This window comes from Podarcis melisellensis, assembly GCF_964234715.1.
Source record: "Podarcis melisellensis genome assembly, chromosome: 3".
NCBI lineage: Eukaryota > Metazoa > Chordata > Lepidosauria > Squamata > Lacertidae > Podarcis > Podarcis melisellensis.
This window is the reverse complement of record NC_138530.1, coordinates 89,639,061-89,658,532: the sequence shown is the minus strand read 5'-3', so window position 1 is coordinate 89,658,532 and position 19,472 is coordinate 89,639,061. Positions and strand designations below refer to the sequence as shown.

At 43.5% G+C, this 19,472-nt stretch overlaps 2 protein-coding genes across 3 annotated transcripts in view; both read right to left on the bottom strand.

Moving 5' to 3' along the window:
- The window catches only part of ELOVL5 (ELOVL fatty acid elongase 5), a 214,622-nt gene that overhangs the window by 147,990 nt on the left and 47,160 nt on the right, over positions 1-19,472 (bottom strand). The window lies entirely within an intron of this gene.
- KLHL31 (kelch like family member 31) lies at positions 4,255-17,833 on the bottom strand. Of its 2 annotated transcripts, none has more exons than XM_081906264.1 (3): positions 17,745-17,833; positions 12,816-14,019; positions 4,255-6,031 (listed from the first exon to the last, which is right to left on the bottom strand). In XM_081906264.1, the coding sequence occupies exons 2-3, from the start codon at positions 13,985-13,987 to the stop codon at positions 5,299-5,301; spliced, it is 1,905 nt and encodes a 634-aa protein (XP_081762390.1). In that variant the 5' UTR covers positions 13,988-14,019; positions 17,745-17,833; the 3' UTR covers positions 4,255-5,298. The 2 variants fall into 2 exon arrangements, with proteins under 2 accessions (XP_081762390.1, XP_081762389.1); XM_081906263.1 differs by having other exon boundaries at positions 17,640-17,821.

Here is a 19,472-nt window from a genome sequence, read left to right as displayed (position 1 = left end):
ACTTCTGCATGTCTGTTGTCTAGAAAGCACGGGCCCAAGCCATTTTCCTCTTGACCCACAATTTCTAGGCTTAGGTTGGAGTGGTTTCCCCCCTTGACCCACTCCTTCACCATGGAAAACCCACTCTTTAGTGCTAGGTAAATGTAAAGGGACCCCTGACCATTAGGTCCAGTCGTGGCCGACTCTGGGGTTGCGGCGCTCATCTCGCTTTATTGGCCGAGGGAGCCGGTGTACAGCTTCTGGGTCATGTGGCCAGCATGACTAAGCCGCTTCTGGCGAACCAGAGCAGCGCACACAAACGCCACTTACGTTCCCACCGGAGCGGTGCCTATTTATCTACTTGCAGTTTTTGGTGTGCTTTTAAACTGCTAGGTGGGCAGGAGCAGGGACCGAGCAACGGGAACTCACCCCATTGCGGGGATTCGAACCGCCAACCTTCTGATCAGCAAGTCCTAGGCTCTGTGGTTTAACTCACAATGCCACCCACGTCCCTCTCTTTAGTGCTAAATGGGAGCAAATGCCAATCTGGAGCAGAGATGCCATCTCCTCAATCTGATTGCAACATCACGCGTGGGAAGCTGCTTGACTTCCTGACATTGCAAGGAGCCAAGGGGTGGTGCCATACTGCCTCTGAATATTGAGGGGGTCCAGCTCCCTCAAAACAAAAACATGAGGGTGGGGTGGACAAAAGTGCCTCGGCCATTAGGAGCTGGAACCTATGATCTGGAGAAAAAAGCCAAATGGTCATTTGCTCCAATTAAGCTATAAAGAATGGTTTTCCCTGAAGGACAGCATCAGGACAAGAGGAAGCGAGGGTGAGTCCTAACTGCAGAATCGGCAAAAGTTGCCACCACACCTGTAGTAGCCATTAATACAAGACTCCTGGAGCCATGAACCTGTCACATTGGTTCTACAGTGGTACCTCGGGTTACGCTTCATGTTACATACGCTTCAGGTTACACACTCCGCTAACCCAGAAATAGTGCTTCAGGTTAAGAACTTTGCTTCAGGATAAGAACAGAAATCTGACGGCATGGTGGCAGCAGGAGGCCCCGTTAGCTAAAGTGATGCTTCAGGTTAAGAACAGTTTCAGGTTAAGAACGGACCTCCAGAACGAATTAAGTACTTAACCTGAGGTACCACTGTATTTCCATGTGGTCTCTCATTCATTGTTTTCCAAAATCTTACATTATGACACTTTAGGTGGATTGGAGTTTTAAAGGGCCACTTGTTAAGATGAGAGGTAGCCTAAGATCCTAAGAAAAAACTTGTGACGTTAGACCAGTAGTCCATCTAAGCCAACATCCTCTTTTCAACAGTGGCCAACCAGATGCCTGCAGTCACCCACAGCTGTTGTTCCTCAGCAAATGGCATTCTGTGGCAAATTGTCTCTAAACGTGGAAGTTTCATATAGCCAGCAATAACGGCTATTAGCTATTGGTAGATGGGTCATCTATGATGTTAGACCTTTTCATCTGTTACATTGAACACAGGTACAAGCCATCTCCATTATGCCTATACAAATTGTTTTGTGCACACTTGTGTACACTCCATTATGCCTAGACAAATTGTTTTTGTGTACACTTGTTTATTGGTACAGTGCCACTATTCCATACACTGGTACACAGACTGTACATATTTTGAATTTAATGTGTATCTCCCACTGAAGTCTAATCCCCATCTAAGCCAGTAGCCATAACTATGTATTGTGGTTGCAAATTCCATATTTTAAATGTTTAATATTTTAACTATGGGTTATATGAAGTAGTACTTTCTTTTGCCTGTTTTGAATCTCATCATTTCAGAGTCAAATTTGAGCAGATGCATCTCTGATTGAATTCCCTCTCATGCTTCATAACTGCATATCCTGCCTCAGAGAAAGCCACAACTCTACTAAACTTCAAATGGGATGAAAAGTCCTTCTTAAGGGCTCCACTTTGGGCAAACGGAGGCCTTGGCTAGTTACGTGAAAACTTGGAAAATAAAACTTTCTTCCTACCTGACAGACTGCCTTCTGTTCAAGATTTACCATCTCCTAATTTTTCATCCAACAACATGACCTCTGCAGACAACTAACATCCTTTATATTAATGAAACTGCTATCTGGAAACAAAAGAGCCCGGTGAAAACAGCATCTTTTATAGGGTCAGGAACTGGACTGCGAAATTGACAGTGACAAAAAATAAAAATGACAACATGCGTCGCCAAACTCAAGACCTAAACACAAAATCCAGCTTCCTTAACCTTCACTTTATCTCAATGCATTCTTCGTGTACACAGAGGACCTATGCACACTCTTCTCTTTCATCAGCTTGCATTCAATGTCACATCCGAGGGAGACAAACATACACTCATGTTTAATAACATGCAATCATTACCCCTCCGAACGAGGGAGGGTGCGGGAAATGGTGTGCTTAGGCCTTATACCTATACATCCCATTTAGATCATAGGCAGGCTGACCTGAATGGCCTGCTTTGGGGGGAGGTGAGGGGGTGTAGAATCCCTTTGATCTGTCAATCACACCAAGTAAGTGTGTATATTCAGAAAGACCTCGTAACACTGAAGGAACAACTGGATTGTAGAAGTGACTCTGATTCTGCATCCTTGCCAGGGCTGGACGCCACAATTGCCCACAATTGCCCCTAGTTATGTAGTGTTGCTGCAAGGCACTGTGGGAAAACTACAATGGCAGCTGCATAGGAACCAACTCCTAGGGGCAGAGAGGGCTTTGCCTCCCTCTCCGTAAACATTTGAGGGGCCTGTGCCCCCCCCAAGTTTTTGCCATTCAAATGGTGTCTGTGCTCCACGTAAGGTGATCGATTATGCAGGGCGGGGCTTACCTGCCCCCCCCCATATTTTATTCAAGTTGGCACCCCTGGCAGCTGCCCATCACTCATCCTTGTACTGAAAAAGGTGCACTGGGAAGTGATGTCAGCCACTGCTGTGCTTGACTTTTGTGTAAGAAATGCCTTTATGGATCAAACAAGGGTTCTAGTCTAGAATGTTGCAAGAATCCCAGCAGGCACCAGAAGGCCCACCAGGCATGGAATGGCAGCCTGACTAATAGTAGTAGTAGTAGTAGTAGTAGTAGTAGTAGTAGTAGTAGTAATTTATTACTTATACCCTGCTGGGTTTCCCCAGCCACTCTGGGCAGCTTCCAATAAATTATTAAAATACAGTGGTCTGTTAAACATTAAAAGCTTCCCTAAATAGGGCTGCCTTTAGATGTCTTCTAAAAGTCTGGTAGTTGTTCTTCTCTTTGACATCTGTTGGGAGCGCATTCCACAGGGCGGGTGCCACTACTAAGAAGGCCCTCTGCCTGGTTCCTGGTTCCTAGTAGCTCTTGATTTTAAACCTATCAGAGCCTACGGTCCCAGCCCCCCTGCCATGATACTTAGCTTGGGGACGGTCTGCCCATAGAGCCACTCCTGATTTATTCTACTCCTCTCTCTCTCTCTCTCTCTCTCTCTCTCTCTCTCTCTCTCTCTCTCTCTCTCTCTCACACACACACACACACACACACACACACACACACCACACACACAAATAAATAAACAAAAAACCCAAAACAATTTGGGTCGTTTTTTTCTTGCAGATTGTGAAGAGACAGAGATTATTTCTATTTTTTACATTATTGGTTTGAAATATGACTCCGCAACATGGATAGGGCCATTCAAGTATATAAACGGGAAGGGGAGAAAGCTTTTCAGACTCATCTAGTTAAAGCTGGCTATTCTTCTTCCATACTACATAATATAAGCAATTCAAGTGGTAATGCTTTATTAAATTAACAATAAGGTGTTGGATTCCCAAAGTTTCCCCTGTCATTCTACCCTAAACAATACTACTTAAAACTACCTTATTGGACCAAAGTGTTTTTTTCCAATTTCAGCTTACCTATTACTATGAGCCATTAAGCTTATATTTTAGAATACCACGTGGTTAGCTTTTGTTTTTTTAAAAAGTAATGTACAAACCTTTTTTGTTGTTGTTATAGATCTAATGCAGTAGTGTTTACAAAAATGTTGTAATCCCCCCCCCCCAGTTTTTAGATTTTAAAAAATAGCTGAATGGTATGACCGAGATGAATTTCAATTCAAGCTGCAATCCTCTGCTCACTGCTACAGAAGTAAGCTCCATTAAGCTCAATTGAGCTTACTTCTGAATACACAGGCAGAGCATTGAGTTCTTGGAATACAATCAGGAGCTGTCAAGATCAATGGGGGCTTTGCCATTAACTCAGTAAGCCTTCACAGTGAAAAGGCAATTCTTTAATAGCAGCTCCTACCTACTCTTCATCCTATGGAGTGGCCTTCCTTAACTTGGTGTTAAGGAAGATCCAGTTTCTCAGTCCACCAGATCTGCAGCCCAGCCTGGTGGCCTGTGCTGGCAAACTCTTTGTGGTACAGCTCCGGGGCGCCACCTATGCTCCTCCTGCCCCAATGTCAACCAGGGAAGTTCTTCCAAAAGTGGCCCAAATTTGAGCATAAAGGCGCATGAGCTTAAGCCTATTTCCTCCCCCCAAAATAGCTCAACAACTCTGGTCAATCCAATGAGTATATCACTGCCAGTTTATTTATAGTGGGAGTAGATCACAGTCTCTTGGAAGTTGGACGTGCCTGATCTATGTTAATTAACCTAGAGCAGAACTTTTATGTGAAAATGATGTTATTAAACTGGAGAAAGCTGGCCAAAGTCTAGAAATGCCAGAGTTGAACTACTGTAGGTCTGCTGTCTCACCCCTGAATGGAAATTATTGAAGGAAGGAAATCTAATGCATATGCAGGTAACATTTTGGGCACTCTGGGATGTTTGACATAGCCCTATGCATTGCAACCCAAAGAGACTTTAAAATATTAAGTGGGATACAAATTGATTAAAGAAAAGAATAGTCCTGGGATAACGGTATGTTAGTTTTACATAGCACATGAGTACTATATTTTCAAATATATGTTGGATGTCTTTGCCTATCCTCTTTTAGGGCGAAGCTCCAACTCTTGAGAACTTTATCCAAATAAACTGTGCAACCTGGGAAGCAGCTCTCGAAAGAAGCGAGGTGCTTTTAATGTTTAAAGTCAGAGGCCTGTGGCTTTGTCCTGACGTGGCAAATACCTTACATTTTTTTAAATTTCTCAGGTCATACCATGCATTTCCAATGACATGAAAATGGGCTGGTTTTGCAGAACCGAAATTCACTGGCAAGCACAGGTCGCCTCCCCCACCCCGCCCCCACCCCTTCCTATAGGCACGTAAAAAAGGGTTTAACCTAGTCTTTCTAAACCTATGTTTTTAAATACTTAAATACTGACTGGCACAGAAGATACTGAGCTAGCCCTGGATTCCCGGGTTTTGGTATTGGGCATGGCAATGGTACAGCACGACACTCCGACAGTGGCCTCCGGCAACTCATCCTCATCGGTCCATTCATTAAGACCAGGGTTGTAGCACTGAATGCATTTCTTGTATTTCTTTTCTATTTCATTCCAACCTCCCACCAAGTAAATTTTCCCATTGAGGATGGAAGCACCGGCAGTGCTCACGCCAGTTGGGAGAGGAGCGGCATAATTCCACTGGCCAGGGTAAGAACTGTAACACTCCACAGGAAGCACGTCTACCCTTTCCCCTCGGCCTCCCAGTTGGGACCCTCCCATGACATAGACCTTTTCCCCAAGGGATATGGCGCAGTGCCACCCTCTCGGGGTGCTCAGGCTGGGCTTGTCTTGCCAGCTGTCACTAGCTGGGTCATACATGCAAACCGAGCGGGAATAAGCGTTATTGATGTAGCCTCCGGTGACCAGGATCCTACCATCTATGACCGCGCTAGCATGGCAGCACCTAGCCACCTCCAGAGGGGCCTTCATTTGCCATTGATTAATTGCTGGGACATAACATTCGACCGAAGAGAGACACCCTTCCGAGTTGCGGCCGCCCACTGCGAAAAGAAGACCATTGAACACGTTCAGGCTGAAATGGGTGCGCTTTTGATTCATGTTGGCCAGGTGAATCCATGTGTTGAAACGAGGGTCATACCTGAAAGAAATAGGGAGGGGGAAAGGCTTACTGGTGCAATCCAGATACGAACTTAGTCTACAGTTCTAAGTCACAACATTTGTATTTGCTGTAGCTGCCACTCTCTTGTTTGCTACTTTTCTCAGAAACGAAGACTCCCAAACATTACCATTATTAAGGGCTAAACTAGATACAAGACCAACATTGGATCTTAGTTTTTCCCAAAACTAAAAGCAACGATGAGCCCAAAGTGAATCATAATAATAATTAAATAATAATAATTTATTACTTATACCCCACCTATCTGGCTGGGTTTCCCCAGCCACATTGGGCAGCTCCCAACAGAATATTAAAAGCACAACAAAACATCAAACATTAAAAACTTCCCTAAACAGGGCCGCCTTCGGATGTCTTCTAAAAGTCAGATAGTTGTTTATTTTCTTGACATCTGATGGAAGGGCATTTCACCACTACTGAGAAGGCCCTCTGCCTGGTTCCCTGTAACCTCACTTCTTGTAGCAAGGGAACCTCCAGAAGGCCCTCAGTGCTCAGTCTCAGAGTCTGGGCTGAACAATGGTGGTGGAGATGCTCCTTCAGGTATACTAGGATGAGGCCATTTAGGGCTTTGAAGGTCGGGGCCATGGTGTGGGCCAAAAAGGCTGTATTACTCTCTTATCTCCTGTACAGTGGTACCTTGGGTTACAGACGCTTCAGGTTACAGGTGCTTCAGGTTACAGACTCCGCTAACCCCGAAATGGTACCTCGGGTTAAGAACTTTGCTTCAGGATGAGAACAGAAACCGTGCTCTGGCGGTGCAGCGGCAGCAGGAGGCCCCATTAGCTAAAGTGGTACCTCAGGTTAAGAACAGTTTCAGGTGAAGAACAGACCTCCAGAATGAATTAAGTTCTTAACCCAAGGTACCACTGTACTGTTTTCCTAGTTGAAATCACTCCCTCCCCAAAACTGCTCATTACTTATATGGCATACCGTCCAACTTTTCCAGATCCCAAACAAACCGAGCATCTTCCAGAATGTGCTCCTGAGTGAGTCATGTGACCTACACTGTGCTCTCAACATGAAAATTCACTTTTTTCCGGAGTAAGGTCTCACAGGGCACCCCAAAAAAACATGTTTTTGGACACCGTGGGAGGTCACGGCCCCCAAAAGTGCTTTTTGGGAGTGACAACATAGCATGAAAGTGCAGCACCCAAAATAGCCACTGCGATCTTGTGTGGAAAAACGTGATATTCGGTTTTTCCCCCTGAGGAACTTGGGAGGTGTGATATGGCAGCTGGATGTTTCCTGCTATGGAGCAAATAGAAGTTTCAGGCAGGAGAGATGGTCGGCTGGAGCCCTGCACTACCTCATCTTTGCTTTGCTCCCAGCCCCGTCGGCAGCTGGTTGAGTAGCCGGGGAAGGGGCGGGGCAACAGCCAGGAACTAATGGGGGTGTCACCCTGGCACAGGAAGCTTGCGCAGGGTCACAAACCTCACCCACTGCTTTGATGAGTGAGCGGTAATTACATCCAGAAAGTGGCATGTGGGAGAAGATAAAATCTTCCTTCCCTGCACCTGGCCAACCATTAGGTGCAGTCGCGGACAACTCTGGGGTTGCGGTGCTCATCTTGCTTTATTGGCCGAGGGAGCCGGCGTACAGCTTCCAGGTCATGTGACCAGCATGACTAAGCCGCTTCTGGTGAACTAGAGCAGTGCATGGAAACGCCGTTTACCTTCCTGCCAGAGTGGTATCTATTTATCTACTTGCACTTTGACGTGCTTTCGAACTGCTAGGTTGGCAGGAGCAGGGACTGAGCAACGGGAGCTCACCCCGTTGTGGGGATTCGAACCGCCGACCTTCTGATCGGCAAGTCCTAGGCTCTGTGGTTTAACCCACAGCGCCACCAACGTCCCTTCCCTTCCCTGGTAATGTGGTCCTATTCATTCTCATACATGCATCCTCATAAGAAAAGCCCTTCTGGATCAGACAAAAATCCTATCTACTCCAGCTTCCTGTTTCCCACAGCAGTAAACCCAATCCAAGACATGAAGGCAATAGCTGTCTCCAGCTGTTGATGCTTAGCAACTTGTATTCAAAGGCATACTGCCTCTGATCTTCAATATAGTATGTATATAACCATCGGGACTTGCAGCCATTGATAACCTTGTCCTCCACGAATTTATCTAACCCCATTTGAAAACTGTCTAACTTGGTGGCCATTTATCTTTGGGGAAACAGAACTTTCTGCATTGGGGGTCTAGTTCATAACCATTTGTACCTCATGAAAGATGACTCATATCTCAGCTGGATAGCATTACCTTGGTTGGAGACATGTAAAAACAATGGAAAAGGGAGTTGGCACAGAAAGAATGATCCCAAGGAAAGCATAAGAATTGCAATATTGGCTGAGCTGCTTGCTCAACAGATCCATAGTTTATTCAATGAACAAAAATGGGGAGGCAATGAATGAGATTAACCATTTGACATTGATTGAGTTAAATTATTGTTGTACTAGCAGCAGGCTGGGCTCAGTAAGATGTTTGATTCTCACTTTGTAATAGCTCTGTAATAAAACTAGGTTTAATAATATGCACATTTCTTATTATTTATTATGTACTTCATTACATATTCCCCCTCCCATTATGTTCCAGTGAGCAATACTTAATTAAGTCATACTCAGAGTAGATATATTAAAATCATTGGGTTTCCTCTGCGTATGACTAATGTTGGGTATCACCCAGTAATTTGTTGCGTGTGAGTACTGGAAAAAGCTTGAATTTAGTATGCATATTGTATCTATTCTTTTGATTCTGGCATGTGGAAAATCAAATTGCTAGCTCACTAATAAAACCAAACTGAATCTCACCGCTCTTAGTAAACTGATTTCATTTGTCCCTAGTTATTTCCCAGAAATGTTTGAAATACCCAGTGACTATTGTACATGAATGCTAAGACAAAACATATGCATATACACATACAAAAAGAGAGATGGAGGCAGAAAACTTCTCCCTTGGAGAATATTCTTACTATTTGTTAACGTAGTTAAAAGTACATGACTCAAAATCTAATATTGGAAATGGCCAGAAATGGCACTTTGTGGAGTAACATATTCTAGTTTCATTAAATTTTATTATATTCTCTGTGAAATGAGCTCATCTGTTATTTGTATGTAACTACATAGTATTCATTCATTCATTCATTCATTCATTCATTCATTCAATTTATATGCTGTATTTCTGCCAAGGCACCTAAGGTGGTTTATAATTTACTGTAAAATTGGGAGGAGGGGCAAGAGAAAGAGGCTGTCTGGTTGGCTCACACAATAAATGAGGGAGTATTTTCTATTGACTTTCTGGGATCAGAATTTCAGTCCTGGCATTCTTGTGGCCACTGTAAACAAGTCTGGCTTCTCGAGTCGTATTTACAGTACCTTCATCCCTTTCCTAAAATGTCCAATAGCACTACTCATAATGCTTCAGATAACAGTGAGGAAACGGAGGATTAAAATCCTGGCTTTATAGTAACTTTAGAAAATATATTAGCCCAAATGTTTAGAATTTGGGTAACAGAATCTTCCAATTGCAATATAGTTGCTGCTAGCCAGTCTGATTTGTAACATTTGCAATCTACAAAAACTTCTGCTACAATGAACCTGTTTGTTATTAAAGGGGCCACAAGACTGTTTGCTGTTTTCTTGGCAACAGATTAATATGGCTACATCCTTAGAATTTGCCCTTTGAGAATAGGAATATTTGTTGCGTTGCTATATGTTGCTAATTCTAAGAAGCAGGAAAGAAAGTATTAATTCAAAAGAAAATAATATCAGCCTTGTTGTTTAGTTGTCTTGCAAGGGCCTACGACTCTGTAATAATATAGAATAAAATAAGGTTCCTCAATCGCTATATTCCTCTCTCTTCTGACTCTGCTTTCAGCTACAAAAAGAAAAAAAAGTTTGTGACCTGCTTTAATTTGGACAACAGTAGCTGTTTCCAGACAACCTGTCTGCCAAGCATTTGCCAGATTTGTTTATACAAAGTTGATCAAGAGGTTAGACTATGTCAGCTATTTATTGAGTGTTCATTCTAAGTTGCATGTGGGGAGGTTATACAGGGTTGCTATCCCATGTTTCCAGGGCATTTTCCCATCATTTTTTATAATCACAAAAAGTCTGTTTCTGGGGAGAAGCAGCAGTTCAAATATGCCAAATGAACTTTACTTGCTTACTGTGTATTTGCCAGTATGTGACTGAATCCCACCCAAAAATACTCTGGATATATAAGCCTATAAAGTACTCTAAAGCATATAAATACATTTGCTGGTTCAAGTTACGAAATACATTATTTATATCCTGTAGCCACAATTCAACAGAGATGTTAACATTTATAATTATATGTTTTATACTGGATTTACAAAATTAAAATATGGAGCGTTCTTTTAATGCTTCATCTTTAGTGCCTATTGAATGATAATTTTACGACCAGAAGTAAATAATTTAATTTCAAAATTATCAAGCCTAAGCCTGGCTTTGGGACTGATATAAAGGAAGAGCAATTTGATTTCCATTATATTCCCCTCAGTACATGATAATACTTAAGATTAGTGCTCACTAGTCCTTTCAACAACCCTGTAAGGTATGCCAATATTATCGTCCCCATATTTCAGAAAGAGGCTGAGACAGAGAGGCTTGTCTAACCATAAGAAGTGAGTGGCTGGCATAAACTCAGTCTGTGAGCAACTGTGCTGCAGTTGCTGAAATGAATAATGGCCATGACAGAGAGATAGGCTTGCTTCAAATTACCTGTTGAACTAATGGCTGAGGTGAAATTTGAAGCACAGATGGCTTGCTAAACAATCCCATCTCTCCTGTACAGTTGCTATTCATGTGCCACAGCCCCATCCCAGCAGAGCTAATAACAGCTGGAAGTGTGTGACTTACAGTGCTGGAAATGGCATGGGAGCAGCACTGGATGGTTTTCATGTTAAGATTAACACAGTAGCATCCCAGCTGACTGGATGCTGTGCTGAGTGGTTGGCCAGGCTAAGTAGATGGCCATGCGCTGCCCCCCCCCCGGGCCACCACGGATTGGCTCATTTGAAGGACGGGTTAGGCGGGAACCCGTGAGCCTCTGCGGCTGCAGGAGCAGACAGGGAAACAATCTAAATCTACTCATCTGGGGTAGAGAGGAGATGTCACGCTGGGCTGCAACCGCCGCTCACTGGCAAAACAGTAAATGGCTGGCCATTCTGACCCAGCTCTGGCTGCCTGGTCATAAGAGGCTCCCAGTGCAAATATTTCCACCGTACACCATATGACCATCAATTACAGAAACATGATATATAGACCACAAAACTATCAGGGAAACACAGCCATTTCTACACCCTGTACAGTTCCCAGTTTAGTGTTGATGCAGTGCATGTTGGGAAATCAGTGAGGCCATCACACGATCACCACCCCTCACATTTGAGAAACCCAGATGCACTAACCCCACACCTCTGTTATCATCGGATACTGACTCCCAGTGTGTTTGCGGTTTTCTGTGCATAAAAGATAGTGTGTGTTTATTCTCCTGAGCATGGCCCACTGACAACTTTAATATTGGCTAGATAACCCAAAGAGAGAAAGAAGATAAAGGGTCCTTATCCATGTTGTAGGCCAGGTGAGGGGTACCTTTGTCCCTCCACAGGTTGCTGAACTCCCAGCACCCCTGTCTTGATTGGACTAATGGGATAAACATCTGCAGCCCCGTTCCACACCCCATTTGTAGGGTAATAAAGCAAATGCACTTGATACCTTACACCATTTAGAATCATAGAATTGTAGAGTTGGTAGGGACCCCAAGGGGCAACGCAATCTTTTGCCCAATGTGGGGCTCAAACCTGTCACTCTGAGATTAAGAGACCCATGCTCTTACATATAGGCCAGTACAGTAAATATATTACTATGACAAAGAAAAGGAAAACGTGCCTGTCTAATCCTATTTCAAATTAGTACGCCAACTGTGAAGCACCAACAGCTTTCGGGTGGAGAAGCATTTGAGTCTTATCCAACATGCATATCATCCGAGACATTTGAGTTATTCAGGCATTCATAAGGGGACTTAAACACACAACGAATGGGGAGCGTGCATGAGCCTGCTTGCGTTGTCCCCATTGTCTTCCATGGCTGCAGGAGGCTTTCCTGCAGGAGACAGTCACCCTTGAACATACAAATGTCAATGGAAACAGGGAGTGGAGCTAGCATGCTTGTACCTGTTTTTTCCTCTTTGCAACATCCCTGTTGTAAACATATAAATAGGGACGCTGTTAATCTAACTTTGTCACAAAGGCAATTTTTTCTGGCTGTTTTTTCCTTCCAAAAATAAAAACGACCTTTGCAGATACAGTGGTACCTTGGTTTAAGAACAGCTTAACTTATGAACAACTTGGATTAAGAACGCTGCAAACCCAGAAGTAGGTGTTTTGGATTGTGAACTTTGCCTTGGAATCAGAACATGTTTTACTTCCTGTTGAGTGTGTTCCATTTGTAAATTGAGTCCCCCGCTGCTATGGGAAAGCACGCCTTGGCTTAAGAACACTTTGGTTTAAGAAAGGACTTCCGGAATGAAGTAAGTTCGTAAACCAAGGTACCACTGTATTCCCTTTCAGCATGGCTTGGATGGTGTTTGTCAATCACAGGCACCTATGCTAAAAACAACAACCTCAATCAAGATTGTTCTTCCGTTGCTGTTTATGCATCTGCATCTCCCTCTCCCTCCCTCTCCGGAGCTGTTATGTGCTGAACATACTACCTCTATAAATAACCAGTTACCTGCAGAAATTGCTGACCGCATGCTTAGCCTGATTCCTGGCATCATTCTGGTCTTCTCCACCTGCCACGTAGAGGAATCCATCCATCACAGTGACGCACTGGTTGAAGCTTTTAGCAGGCATCTCAGTAAGCCTCTTCCATCCATTGTCAGGGTCTCTGTATAAAATGTCTCTGCTAAGGGATTTCTCTGTTAAAGCTGGGCGTCCCCCAACCGTAACCAGGACCCGTAATCCTCCACGAATCCTTGTTCTCCTAGACTGCAATGTATTCTGGTGGTAGGGAAGCAAATGGTAATTCATGGCATCTACTAGAAGTCTATGGCAATCTGCATCTTGCATCATTCTTGGTACAGTCTGAACATAATTCACCAGGTCTTGGGCAGAGATGGTACCAAAGCGAATGTTGCTCAACAGATCCGCAGCATATTTTGCTCTTTTTTGGTCAAATTCCAGCCATCTCGTTGCAATTTGGAAGGCAACGAGTTCAGAAGGCAACTGCAAGTCATCGTCTGCAAGAAGTTCATTGATCCGGTCAAAAGTGAGCTTTAAGAACTGATCCGATTCAGAAAACTCAATGAAGTTGTCTCTGATGAATTTCTGAGCTGCTTCCTTGGTGGTTTTGAGTCCATATGTCTCTGCGATGTTGGCAACATACATGCAATTCTCCACGTTGATTTCTTGCATCAAAAAATCACTGCACATCTTCACAAGGGTATGAATCTGAAGGTAGATGGCTGTGGAGATGATGCTACCTATAGTATAGAGCGAGAGAGTGAGCTTTCCTGTGTAGGCATATGCAATGACAGTAGCTAGGCCCAGGGGAGACACATCGTTGAGGTCCACTCTCTGAGTTGATGGATCTTTCTTCAAGATGTTGTGGAAGTAGTCACTGCAGGAAGCCATCACCACCTTGTGCACATCGAAAGACTTTGTTTTGGTACCGATGACTAAATCACAGAGAAAGTTCTCCAGTCTCATCCTGCACAGCCCTTCCAAAAGGTTGGGACTGTATAGAGCATCAGAAACCTCAGTTGAGACACAGCTGAAGCCATTCCCCCCTTCCAAAAGGCCGTTCAAGCCATTCAGCTTGCTGAGAGGACCATCTTCCACGATGATGGTCAGCTCATTGATATCCACCTTGCTCTTTTTGACGTTCTTCTTCTTGGGCGCCATGACTGCAATATAATATCACAGCCAGGAGCTAGCTAGAAGAAGGAGAAGGAGAAAAGGACAACTTTTAGACCCGTATTTCAGTGCATTGGTTTTCAGCATCTCACTGAAAACGACTGCAAAGCATCCTTGCATGTGGCAAACGGAAACAGAAAAATAAGAAAAGTGGAACAGCAGGAGATTATGGAAAACTCTGCAATCACACACATCTGTAACCTCATGCAAGGAGAAGAAATGTTGCTTGGTAAATGGTGGTTTGTATCTACTCAGTGTCTCGTCTCAAACTCGTACTCCCCAAGTGGTTTGTAAAAATATAATACCAAAAGAAAAACCAGCTGAAATTACAAAATCAAAGATCAATTTAAATGCCTGCTGAAATAATAAAAATATATTCAGAAGTTCAGTAGGGAGTGGGCCTGTCTGACCTCAACTTGAAGGGAGTTCAATAAGGTATGATGCTTATTGAAAGGCTGTCACACCCTAAGTTGGACACTATAATAGCAGGGAGCCCTATTAGTGATTTGCTGTGGGCCAGAATCTGACTCACATCAATGAGTTGAGCTTTTAGAGTTGTGGGTCCAACTCGGCGGAACTCCCTGCCACAAGAAGTTATACATGGGCACTATCCCTACAGAGCTTCAGATGCCTGGTCAAATCAGTTTTTATTTCTGGAGGCTTTTGCACCCTGAATGCTTCCGAGATGTTTTGCAGCATTATTTTATATAGGCGGTTTCAGAATTAGGTTTAATTTCTGTCTTAAGTTATGTATATCACATATCATGATTGTAAGCTGCTTTGGGACCTACATAAAGAAAAGGGGGTATATAAAATTTTAAAATAACTAAATAAATCTCTCAGACCAATCTGCTTCACAGGGTTTCTGGGTCCATAACATGAGAAAACTGTGCATTGTCCTTGCGCCCCATTTTTTCTTTTTTTGTAGTGCGGACAAGCAGACCAACAGATAGGATTCGCAGCCCAATCCTAAAGCACATTTAGTACGAAGCAAAATCCTTAAGCAATTTACAGAAATTATGAAACCAAAATATAGTAAATGGTATACATTAAAATAAGGTGCAGAAAGAGAGCAATACAATAAATACACTGTAAAAAAAAAAATCCAATAAAAATACAAGAACAGCATAGATGAATTTTTAAGATGGGTTCACATGACAGTTTTCCTCATGACAAGTAATGTTTCTTCACTCCTTGCCCATGTGGCAAACGCCATACAACACTGAGTACAGCACATGTTTAATTTGCATTCAGCTGAAATCGACAACCTCCCTTCTTTTCAGACCATGTAGTAGTTGGGGATCTGAAATGGTATTAAATTATATAGAGCTCCACCAAAGGACCAGAAGTGCAGGGAAGCAAAACAAAATCTTAGTTGTAATGGCAGGAGAATGGTTATGGATGACCTCCATATTTATTTACACCTGCCCCACTGAAATCAACAGGATTTATCTTTTGAGCAATTGCAGACAAGCCTAATTTACAGTTTGTCCCCACAAAGTACTTGCAGATTTGTGCATTTTGGTTTTCACCAAACTAGCTTTCTGGTCAAAACTCTCACCATGAATTGATCCAGACTTCCAGCTGAGTGCTCTGTCACATGACATGGTCACTTCCTCCTCCTCATAAGACAAGTGCTATGCTAACCTCAAACAGCATTGAAGGGCACCAGGCTGGGTGAAACTGTTGTAATGCCAAAAGCAGAAAACCAGCAACCCACATTATCACTGACAACTCAGGCCTGTAGGGTTGGTAGAGGACCAATGAGAGAACAACCCTCCAAGTGTCCCTATTTTCCAGGGACATCCCTGATTTAGAGAAGCTGTCCCAGTTTCTGATTTGATCCTGGAATGTCCCACTTTTCCTTGGGATGTCCCTATTTTCACTGGAGAAATTTTGGAGGGTATGGAGCTATCTGACACCCAAGCCATCTGAAGGCAATCCTGTATAGGGAAGTTTTCTTAAAAGAAAGTTTAATGTTTTATTTTGTTTTTATATATGTTGGAAGCTGCCCAGAGTGGCTGGGACAACTCAGTAAGATGTGTGGGGTATAAATAGTAAAAATTATCATTATAGAATGGGACATCCCTATTTTCATCGGAGAAATGCATAGCTGCCAACTTTTCCCTTTCCTTGCGAATAATCCTATTCGGAATAAGGGAATTTCCCTTTAAAAAAGGAAAATGTTGACAGCTATGGAGAAGTGTTGGAGGGTATGTGACAGAGTGAAGCATCACCTACATGGATTTGGATGCTCTAGATAAGGTAGACTAGGACCTGAGTTCAAATCCTCTCTAAGCCATAGAGCATAATTTTGGACCAGTCACTCTATCTCACTCTATAGTGAAGGGAGAAGACATTTGATCGACATTAGATCTGCTTGGAGGAGGAGGAAAATCAAGAAGTAATGAACATCTTAGATCAAGCGAGTGCATTGGCAGCCTGAAACAAGCCCCTGCGGGTCCCCTTCAAAGAGCGATGCCAAATGTTAAAACAGGCAAGGGTTAAGGAATGCTGTATAGTGGAGTACCATCTGCATTAGCTCTTTCTTGCACACAGTTTTTAAAAAGCACGAGCCATTCAGCATTTTAAGTATAGAAAGAAATGGTTAGTTCCTCTTTCAGGGGGTATGGCGTCCACCTGTCACCCAGTCCCTCCTGCTAGGTGGCAGCTATGTGCAAGCCAGCGAGATGATTGTGTGTGTGTGTGTGTGTGTGTGTGTGTGTGTGTGTTAGAAGCATCAGCCATCGCCCGCGTACCAGAATGAGCAGAGGTCCCAGAATGTCACTTTGCCAAAGTGGCGGGTCAGCTGCTCCCCCCCCCCAGCTGCATTCCTCAAGCTGCATCTGTTGAAAGCTATCAGGGACGTTTCCAAGAATAGCATCGCTCTCTGGGGTCTCTCAAAGCCGCTTGCCATTTTAAGGCACGTCCAGTTTAAAGTGCATTTCGTGCTTGGGGTTTTAATTCTTTTTAAGGGAGGAAAAAAAGAAATATTGCCAGGTATACGTTTGCAGCCCTTTCTGTTCTCCATTACTAAAAAAAAAAAAATAAATTCTGTTTATTTCACCGATACAGGTTGAAATTAGCCAGCATGCTTTGGATATGTATCAATTCTCTCTTAGCTGGCTATGTCGATATTCCTTTGGCAAGTGCAATGAACATTTAAAGACAGCCAAGTATCCTTTACATATTTAAAGCTTAATATGAGATCTATGTAAGGATTTGTAGCTCAGGTTTTTTTAAAAAAAATTATTTGAAAACAAATTTTATCAATATTTAAAACCGTTGTTTTTCTACGACATGCTAGCAGGGAAGTGCCACCAGCCCTGTGAAATTTTAGCAGCAAAAGTCCTTGCGGCTTTTTCTTGGAGCAAACTTTCACCACGTTACTTGTCAAAAACTGTACAGGAAAACACGCAGTTAAAGGAAAGCCTTTGCCAACTTCATTTTCCTTAGGGCCTCCACCCCTCCCCATAGCTATAGCTGGCCACGTTGTTAAGTTTGTAGCCTGGAGGCAATTCATCCCAGGGCATTTTCAGCTCTTAAATAGAAGGAACACCACCACCCCACCGCCTTGGAACGCTCAGAAACCCAGAAAGCTAATCAGCTCAATAAGAACAGGATTAGAGAGCAGCCTTACCCTTCTCAGCAACAGAGTCTTCCCAGGACTGACCAACACAATGTCTACGAGAATATTTCTTGAAAAGAATGAGAAAAGGCAGGGGGAAGGGGAAATGGATTTCACCTGAGAAGTCCTAGCTAGCCACAGAAGTTTCAAGTGTGACCCTGCTGCCACTGTAGATGAGAGAGTCTGGAGCCTGCGCTCTGGGGCACTTTAAAAATGACCCCTCCCTCCCATCCTTTCCTGTCACCCAAAAGGGTTTATGTTTCCTCTGCTTGCTTGGCTTTGAATCTGAAGTCAACTGAACTGGACGTCTACAGGATAATAAAATGAGGGTTAAGCTCCTAGAAATTACATTTCTTCCATCGCTGCTGTATTACGGCAGGGTTACTGTGCCACCGTAAATGACTAAAAACATTGTCCTTAGAATAACTACATTAAAAAAAAACACTTTACCCCTCTGAATTTTGGTTAACTCCTACTGAAAGTTTCCCTGCTCCTCCCTTCCAGCAGGTTTTCACACACAGTGTTACCTCGGGTTAAGTACTTAATTCATTCTGCAGGTCTGATCTTAACCTGAAACTGTTCTTAACCTGAAGCACCACTTTAGCTAATGGGGCCTCCCACTGCTGCCACTGCGCTGCCGCCATGCAATTTGTTCTCATCGTGAAGCAAAGTTCTTTCTCTTTCTGGGTTAGCGGAGTCTGTAACCTGAAGCGTCTGTAACCCGAGGTACCACAGTGCAGTGGTACCTTGGTTTAAGAACAGCTTAGTTTATGAACAACTTGGATTAAGAACGCTGCAAACCCGGAAATAGGTGTTTTGGTTTGTGAACTTTGCCTTGGAAGCAGAACATGTTTCGCTTCCTGTTGAGTGTGTTCCATTTGTAAATTGAGTCTCCCTCTGCTATGGGAAAGCACACCTTGGTTTAAGAACGCTTTGGTTTAAGAAAGGACTTCCGGAACAGATTAAGTTCATAAACCAAGGTACCACTGTAGACTGAAAGGCTGTAAAACTTTTTATGGATTTCGTTGTAAATTGGAGTGTATAGAGTATTAGGGGATGGGTAGTATCTCGGTTGAGGGACACATCATGCTTCTTCTCAAGTACTTTGTCCCCTTTTGGTCCCCACCCTGCACTCAGCTCTCACTTGTGGCTACTAGAAGCTGTCAGCGTGTGACAATGGCCACACCCTGGGAATGGCTTCAGCAGGCTGGCTAAACAAGGTGAGGTCAGCTGATGGGTCTCAAACCCTTGGTGAGTTAGGGGCTGGATCTACAGTGATTTGTAAAAACACTAAAAAAACCCATACATGTAATATAGCTCTCAATGCAGTTTTACATTGGCGACCGATCACTGCTCTACAGCGCCCTCTGGTGCCACATTTTTATAAAACATTTTTATCATTTTCACTGACCAGTGTAGATTAGCCCAGGACTTTCTCTGCATGTAAAGACAAGCTCCGACAGATTGAGCAGACAAGACCAAAAGTGGGTCCAATGGTCAAGAAGGTGGTTTATGCACATGCTGGAGGAGAAAGCGAGGGGGAGATGGGACCTGTCAACCTGGGAAGGTAGCCCAACTAGGAGAAGGAAAACTCTGATTCTAAACCTCTGCTGACTTGTGGGATATATTTTAGAGAAGAAGAGGCTATGGAGACAACCCTACACAAAGTTAAAGTGGAATCCCTAAGATCATGGGTAGGCAAATAAAGGCCTGGGGGCTGGATCCGGCCCAATTGCCTTCTAAATCTGGCCAGCGGATGGTCTGGGAATCAGCATGTTTTTACATGAGTAGAATGTGTCCTTTTATTTAAAATGCTTCTCTGGGTTATTTGTGGGGCCTGCCTGG